The sequence below is a fragment of the Elephantulus edwardii genome, unplaced genomic scaffold (assembly GCF_000299155.1).
Source record: "Elephantulus edwardii isolate Elephantulus edwardi_28Jun2011 unplaced genomic scaffold, EleEdw1.0 scaffold00049, whole genome shotgun sequence".
In the NCBI taxonomy this organism is placed as follows: Eukaryota; Metazoa; Chordata; class Mammalia; order Macroscelidea; family Macroscelididae; genus Elephantulus; species Elephantulus edwardii.
Window position 1 is genome coordinate 5760539 of NW_006399799.1, and position 9147 is coordinate 5769685.

General features: G+C 38.2%; 1 protein-coding gene across 2 annotated transcripts in view; it reads left to right on the top strand.

Moving 5' to 3' along the window:
* AGO3 (argonaute RISC catalytic component 3) overlaps positions 1 to 8889 on the top strand; it is a 220630-nt gene extending 211741 nt beyond the window's left edge. For both annotated transcript variants that reach the window (XM_006886442.1, XM_006886443.1), the window contains 2 exons: positions 7289 to 7488; positions 8040 to 8889. In XM_006886442.1, the coding sequence (XP_006886504.1) occupies positions 7289 to 7488; positions 8040 to 8148 (309 nt within the window). In that variant the 3' untranslated portion in view covers positions 8149 to 8889. The remainder of the gene's footprint in view (positions 1 to 7288; positions 7489 to 8039) is intronic.
* The last annotated feature ends 258 nt before the right edge of the window (positions 8890 to 9147 follow it).

Genomic DNA, 9147 nt, shown 5'->3' on the forward strand with positions numbered 1-9147 from the left:
AGTGAAGCTTGGACTTCTTACAACAGTAACACTGGTTCTTACTATTTCCTGAAAAGGATCAGTCATTTTTGGTACAATAACTCTGTGTATTCCTTCTATCATCTTTTGATAGTTGCTGTATCATTCAATTTTTTGCTCCTAGGATCCTTAAATTCAAGGCTTGACTCTTTTTTACTTTATGCTTGAAAAATGTTTTCTCCTATTTTTGTTTTCTAACTTTGATTCTTTGAATATTTCATTATGTTTTGCACTGTCTTCTTCAGCTGCCTCCTGAAATCTTCTGTTCAACTCTTTGACTTAATTTTTTTCTTTTTGCTTTAGCACAGTGTGGAACAAGTTTCAAAGTCTCGTCTGTTGTCCATTTTTTAATTTTCTTTCTTTTGTGTCTTTTTTAAATAACGTTTTACTTTTTTCTTTTATGCTGTCTTGGAAGTCATCCACAACTGATCTGATTTTCAGTCAGTTAATGTTTCAAATATATTATTAAGATGGTTTCTGTATTCAGCTGAGATAGACTAAAGTTTGTATTTTGGCTTTTAAGGATTTCGTTTCATTTTTTTCAGCTTCAATTTTAACTTAGAAATGTGCAAATGCTCATTTTGCCTGCTTAGCTTTTCCATGGTCTCTTTCCACAGATATAGTCAATTTGATTTTCTGTCTATTCTGTTAGATGTTGTTTTTGTTGGATGCCAATAAGTAAAATACAACTCATAATAACCCTTTGAACAACAGATCTGAACCCTCTTCTATCCTGTGCCAATCTCACAATCTCTGACACACTCAAGCCCTTGCTGAAATAGTTCTGTCAGTACACTCCTTCCTTCACTGTCCCCTTACCTTTCCAAGCATGATGGCCTCTCCTAGCAACATGCCCAGAGTATGTGAGATGGAACTTTATAATCTTTGCCTCCATGGAGCACTCTGGCTGCACCTTTTCCAACAACAGTTTAAGGCACCAATTTTTCTTCTGTCATCCTTATTCATTGTCCAGCTCTCAGATGGATAGCAAATGAAAAGATGATGACCTGAATCAGGGGCTCCTAATGTCAGACTGTCAAATTTGACAAATAATGTCAAACTGACATCGCTCCTCTGTAATTTGGAGAGCCCCTGAATGCAGATTTTCTCAGGGAAATACATCTACCGATCTCCTGACTGCTAACACCAAGTAGTATATTGCTTATGGATCCAAGTAAGAGGAAGTCATTGATAATTTTCAGTCTTTCCTCCATCTGGCATGATGTTGCCTATTGGCCCAGTAGCAAGGATTTTTTTTTCTTGATGTTGAGATGCAGTCTGTATTGAAAGCTGCAGGGTTTAACCTTCTGCAGCAAGTGCTTCAAATCCTCTTTACTTTCAGCAAGCATGGTTGTGTCATCTGCGTACCAAAGGCTATATTGATGAACCTCCCTCCTATCCTGATACCACATTCCTCTTCATAGAGTCCAACTTCTTGAATAATATGCTCAAAGTATACAACCCTGATGCACACCTTTCTTAAACCATGTGGTGTTCCCTTGCTCTGTTTGCATAATAGCTTCTTGGTCTAAGTATACATTTCACATGTTGCTGTTGTTGATGGTCTTCAAGTCGAGCACAACTCATAATGACCCTATGAACAAAAGGCCTGAAACCCCTCTACAGCTGTCGACATTTATCAAAGTTGATAGAGTTTCCAGAGGCATGTTGTTTAGAAATGGATGCCACTCCTGCTTCTAAACCTGTCATAGTATTTTATTGTTGTTATGTGCCATTGAGTTGCCTACAATGTATAGTGACCCTGTGTACAGCAGCTCTGAACCCTTCCCTGTCCTGAGCCAGTCTCACTAATTCCGATACACCAATCCCCATTGCCCCAATTACTGTATCAATCCATCTCATATGGGGTCTTCCTCTCCTATGCTGTCAGTCCACCCTTCCAAGCATGATGTCCTTCTCCAAGGACCAATCTCTCCTGGCCGTGTACCCAAAGTAAGTGAGGCAGAGCTTCAAAATCCTAGCCTCCAAAGAGAGAGTTGGTTTTGCCCTCTCCAAGACAGACCTATTTGTTTTCTTGGCAGTCCATGGTATGTTCAAGATTCTTCTCCAGCATCACAACTCAAAGCCATCTATTCTTCATCTGTCAACTTTAGTCGTTGTCCAACTCTCTGAAGTTTAACAAGTAATTGAGAAGACAATGGCCTGGATTAGGCATACCTTTGTATCTAGACTGACATTGTTGCTTTTCAGCACTCTGGAGAGGTCCATGACAGCATATTAGAAAAAGCTCACAGATTATAGTCACTGTTTATTTGCACGAATAGATCAAGTCAGTAGTCATTCATAATTCTATCATGTGGTCTTTCAGCCTGATTTCTACAACCAATTTCATATTTCCTACCCCAGTCTTTCTTTATTTCTCCTAGTCGTCAGTTATTCACACATCTTGATTGCATATTCAGACTTAATTTCAGACTGTACAAGTGGATTTTTGTTGATGTTAAGTGCCATTGAGTCAACTACAATTCATAACAACACTATGAACAATGACTCTAAATTCTGCTCTGTCCTATGCCATCCTGACCATCTCTGACATAATTGAGTCCACAGTTAAAGTCATTGTTAGTCTATTTCATTGAGGATCTTCCCCTCTTCTGCTGACCCTCGACCTTCCTAAAATGATGTCTTTTTACAAAGACAGGCCCCTTCTAAGAATATGCCCAAAGTATGTAAGTCACAGTTTCAGTATCCTTGCATCCAAGGAGCACCCTGGCTGCACTACTTCCAAGGAATATTTGTTTGTCCTTTTGACAGTCCATGGAATATTCAGAACTCTTCTCCAACACTATATCTCAAAGGTATCAGTTCTTCTGTCATCCTTAGTCATTGTCCAACTTTCAGCTACTTAGCAAATAGTCGAGATTATGGTTTAGATCAGGTGTACCTTAGTCTTCAAACTGACATCATTAATTGTTCTTCATTTTGCAGGAGGTCCTTGACCATAGACTTTCCCAGTGTAACATGTCTTTGGATTTCCTGGCTCCTAGTGCCAAAGGTGTTGATGGTGGATCCAAGCAAGATGAAATCAATGACAATATTTCTCTCTTCTCCATCTATCAGGATGTTGCCTATTGACCTGGTGGTTAGGATTTTTTTCTGGATGTTGATGTGACCCATATTGAAGGATATAGTCTTTGATCTTCTGCACCTTGCATTTCAAATCCTCCTCACTTTCAGCAAGCAAGGTTATGTCATCTCTATAACGTGGATTGTTAGTGAGTCTTCCTCCAATCCTGAACCACTTTCTTCTTCATAGAGTCAAGATTCTCAAATTATTTGCTCTGCATATAGATTGAATGGGTATGGAGAAAGGATATAGCCCTAATGCAAACCTTTCTTTCCTGATTTTAAGTCATGCAGTGTTCCCTTGCTCTTCTTAATACAGGTATAGGTTTCACATAAGAACATTTAATTGACAGAAATGGATAGAAAGCCTCAATTTTTTTACCTTTATTGATTAGTGTGTAAATCTGAATGATAAGTGTATTAATTTATCTTTCTAGCATGCATAATGAATATTTTCCTATCACTGATAGCATTATATGCCTGCTGCAGTTGACATAAGTTCTAACATGACAGCAAGAAGAAAACCACCACAGTACAACATATGGACAGATGAGTGTTGAACTAACATAATTAAACTTAACCCCTTTCTGTCGAGTTGGAACTGACTCACCACTGACCCTCCAGCAAATGAATAGAGGAGATTGCCCATCTTTCTCCCACAGAACTGCTGGTGGCTTCAGACCACCAGAAAGGTGCTGCCGTTGGATTAGCAGTACACCTTCCCACAAACTAGTCCAGCAGGGCTCCTTTAACATAATTAGGTATTTTAACTCAAAAACTACTGTTATTTAAGTTTTTTGAGATATCGCTTAGGAAGCTGTTTCTGTAATCCAGGCAAAAGATGATTGGAATTAAAACTAACATGGTAAGGGAGACGAGACAACTGAATGAATTTCAAAAGGGCCTTATCCTTTTTTCTTTTTTTAAATGTCTGAGATGCACCTTCCTTCTCCACACTCCTGCCCCCAATCTCACAAGCCTTCCCTGCTATTCAGAGCTAGCTCATATGCCTGACCCTTAGAAAGACCTTCCCTAGTCATCCACTCAAAAATAGTCACAGATAGCTATCTTGCACTTCAGTTATCTTTGTAGCCCAGTCTCCTGAAAGACTTGTGTATTACCTATTTCTCCTTACTGAAATATGTATCTTCTTCACACCTACGTGCCTAGGACATGGTATAGGAAATAGTACATAATGAAAGCTCAATAAATATTTATTGACTGTGTGAATGTATAAATTCTTAAGTGTTTATAAACATAACTATGAGGAGGGAGAATTTTATAATAATTAGGATTTTCTCAGAAATTTTACATAGTTCCTGGCTAATGGTGCTCCCACGAATGTTTATTGGAGTATGAGATGATCTTGTCCTTTCTTCCACCATTCTGGCCCTGTTTCATACCATTATCATGTCACCCAAGAACTAGCAGTGCAAGAGCCTTCTTTTAATCTTTTCCTGTTCCTAATCCATCCTTAATGTTAAATCCTAGTCTTGTGACTCTACTGCTAATAAAAATTCATTTAACTCTTTGCTGCAAACTTAGCCTAAACTTTTTTCCCAACATCATCTTTTCCCTTTCATGCCCCACATCCAGAACCAAAATTTGACCTTGTATCTATCTCACCTGAATTTAAAAACTTCTCTCAGGAACAGAGTTGAGGCCTTGAACATTAACGAACTGTGGGAGGATATCATCAAAGGTCATTACAAAGACAGAGGAGGAAGAAAAGACCAAGATGGATGCCAGAAGAGACTCTAATTATTGCACTAGAGCACCGAGAAGCGAAAACAAAGGAAAGAAAGCAGGAATTTAAGGAGCTGAACAGATTTCAAAGAACAGCTCGGGAAGACAAAGCAAAGTATTATAATGGCATGCACAAAGAGCTGGAGTTGGAAAATCAAAAGAACCAAGCTTGCTCGGCATTTCTTAAGCTGAAGGAACTAAAGAACAAATTTAAGCCATTAATAGCAATACTTAAGGATGTTATGGGCACAATATGGTATGATTCAAAATACATTAAAAGAAAATGAAAGAAGTACACAGAGTCACTATACCAAAAAGAATTGGCTAACACAGAAGAATTTCATGAAACAGCTTGTAAACAACAGGCAGTGGTGATGAAGAAGGAAGTTCAAGATGCTCTGAAGGAATTAGCAAAAATCAAGACCCCAGAAATTGATGGAGTACAAATTGACATATTTTAGCAAACAGACACTGCCCTGGACCTGGTCACTAGGGGGTGCCAAGAAATCTGGAGGTTAACTACCTGGCCAAGAGTGGAAGAGATCCATATTTATTTCCATTCAAAAAAAAGATAACCTGACAGTATAGAAATTATCAAACAATATCACTAATAATCACACTCAAGCAAAATCCTGCTAAAGATTATCCAAAACCAACTGGAACAGGACATTTGACAGAGAACTACCAGAAATGCAAGCTGAATTTAGTAGCGGCCATGACAGTAGAGACACTCTCACCAATGTCAGATGGATATTGGCTGAAAGCGGAGAGTACCAGAGGAATGTCTCTCTGTGTTTCATTGACTATGCAAAGGCATTGTCAAATGTGGATCACAACAAATTGTGGCTAACTTTGAGAAGAATGGGAATCCCAGAACACTTGATTGTGTTCATATGACACCTATGCTTGGGCCAGGAAGCAGTCCTAAGAACAGAGCAAGGAAACACTGCAAAATCAGGAAAGGAGTGCTTCAGGGATGCATCTTGTCTCCATACATTTTCAATCTGTATGCAGAACAGATCATTCAGAAAGCTGGACTTTATGAAGAGGAATGTTAATCAGTATTGGAGGAAGATTGATCAACAACCTGCATTACACAGATGACACAATCTTGCTTGCCAAAACTGAGGAAGATCTGAAGCGCTTGCTGCAAAAGGTCAGGGACTGTAGTCTTCAATATGGACTGAATCTCTAAATCAAGAAGAGATTGAGGATATTAACAATTTCAGCTTGTTCGGCTCCACAATCAACACTCTTGGCACCAGCAGTCAGGAAATCAAAAGACGATTGGGGAAGTCTGCTGTCAGGGACCTCTCCAAAGTGCTAAAGAATAATGATGTCAGTCTAGGTACTAAGGTTCACCTGACCCAGGTCATGGCCTTTGCAGTTACTTGCTATGCATGAAAGCTGGACAATGACTAAGGATGACAGAAGAAGAACTGATGCCTTCGAATTGTGGTGCTAGAGAAGAGTATCAAACATAACATGGACCACCAAGAGAACAAACAGGTCTGTATTGGAGAAAGTGAAATCAAGTTTCTCCTTGGAGGCAAGGATTTTGAAGCTCCATCTTTGGGCACGTGGCCAAGAGGGACCAGTCCTTGGAGGACATCATGCTTGGAAGGGTGGAAGAACAACATAGGAGAGGAAGACCCTGGATCAGATAGATTGACACAGAAACTGGGGTTACTAGGTGGGTTGCAGTCAGTGAGACTGGCTCAGGACAGGGCAGAGTTCAGAGCTATGTAGGGTTGCTTTGAGTTAACAGGCCACTCAATGGCTCATAAAAACAACTCTGCTCAGACAAGCCTATTCCCCAAGCATGCAATAAAATAGTATGTCCCCTTGTGCTTTTGTTAGAGCTATGGTTTTTTTCTGTCTAGTGTCTCCTCAAGGAGGTTTGGTGATACGTTGGTTAAGTATCCAAAAGATCAATGGCTCAAACTCACCGCCTTCTCCAAAGGAAAAAAGATCTACCTGTTTGCCTCTAAAAGGTTGATAGCCATGGAGACCCAAGAGTAGGTCCATTCTGTTGTATAGACTCAATGTGAATGAAAATCATCCTTGTAGCAATAAAATATCTGCTTACTCTATCAAAAAACAGCCAAATTTAACTCATTCTTAAACTTTCAACTTCCCTTCTTTGGTAAAACACAGAGTTGCACTCTAAATTATTCCCTTTGATATTATCATATAAAAACATGTGCTGGCAGTACTATAGTTATTTGTTAGTTGTTTTGTAATTATGGACATTTCCTGTCTCCTCTCCTCTTATATTATTTCTAAAAGACAGGAAATCCTTGGCTTTGTTTTACTTTGAATCTGTAATACATAACGTAGTAAATAAGGTTGACATGCTATTTAATGCTTTTATTGTTGATGAATGTTTTGCTTAAAGTTTTTAAATCAACAGGGTATGTCATTGCCTTCTCTATAGGGTACCAGCCGTCCTTCACACTATCATGTTTTATGGGATGATAACTGCTTCACTGCAGATGAACTTCAGCTGCTAACTTACCAGCTCTGCCACACCTATGTGCGCTGTACACGGTCTGTTTCTATACCTGCACCAGCGTATTATGCTCATCTGGTGGCATTCAGAGCCAGGTACCATCTTGTGGACAAAGAACATGACAGGTAATTACATACCCACCAAATCTAAATATGGTATCTGTACCATCCTTAAAGAAAACTTCAATTTTTTTTGAGGATTTCTCTAAGCACTTTATGTAAATATGCCCTTTTTGTTTGCCATAGAGTGCTGCCACTTAAAAATAAAAGTCCACAAGCTATTAGAAAAGCCAGTGATCCATATGAAAAATAGTGATAAAGATAACGATGGTCAAAGTGAGATTTTTTTTTATTGAAATGTACCTTAATTGCTGTCTAGGTTCATTAGTAATATAAGCCAGTTCAAGATAGAAGTTATTGGTAATAAAATTTAGATAGATAGATTAAATGATATGATGTCTGTGATTTCCTTTGAGTAATTTGGGGGATATGAGAGAAGTAAAATAAAATTGGCCTTATTTAATAACTATTTAAACTGGATGATGAACACATAAAGATCATTATACTGGTCTCTATTTTTATAATATTTTTAAATTTTCTAATACCGCATAACACTTTTCAGAATTACTGCATCAGAACAGGATTTATTTTTGTGTTCATTGTCACTTCTCTTGTAGTGCTGAAGGAAGTCACGTTTCAGGACAGAGCAATGGACGAGATCCACAAGCTCTTGCCAAGGCTGTACAGATTCACCAAGATACCTTACGCACAATGTACTTTGCTTAATAATTCAAGTATATTCTCTGAGAAGAACTGAAAGAGGACTGGACATATACAACATGTATTTCCAGGGGAGTCAGTTAAGTGGGGATGCCTCAGCCATACAGAAACCAACACTATGGGGGACCAGGGTCTGATATTTATATGATACAAGAAAGATTGTTTACTTCATCAAGGAACACAGCTCCATTATGCAATATGAAACCAGCCAACTGCTTTTTCGTGCAGTCTCCCATAGGAAGTATTGCAATTGTTTGGTTTTTCACTTCTTGTAGTCTACCCTTTTAATGCCTTTACCTCAAGTTGCTTGGCAGCACAACTACCTTTGCAAAAAAAATAAAGGAAAGGAAAATGATAGTTTTACACACGTACACACACAAACACACACACACCCTACATGAATAATTGAAGTTATTGTTCATTATTGTTCACAGTTTTGTGTGCAAAAAAAAAAATGTGTATTTGTGTATTCTTGTGAATTCTCTGTGTATCTATTATATATTTACATGCACACTTAATATGCATATATATCTGGATCTGGATGATAGTAGATATATATGTGTCTATGTACATATTTTCATGGTTCATTCCACTGGGAAGTTTTCTTTCCTTTCTACTTCCCCTCTTCTCTTTAATTTCTCTCTACTTCCCTTGCCTTCATCACCTCCACCTTTTTCCTCTAATGCTACCAGTGCCACTCAGATATACATATATCTGGTTCATTTTGATGTGAAGCATAAAAAACTAGATTTTTTGTTTTGTCTTATACACATTATTTTATTCTTTATTTTAAACAACTGCTATCTCTTGTTTCATACATAGTTCTGAGTCCTCAACTCTTGACATTACTTTCTTAAGAAACAAAATTATTTTATATATGTTTTTCTGAATGTGTGTGTGTCTGTGTCTTTCTGAACTTACAGTTGCCATTAGTGCAATGTGTACGTAAGCGATAGTAACTTTCCTTTTTCTTTAGTGAGTTTGTTCAAGCTGCTGTAAAACCTT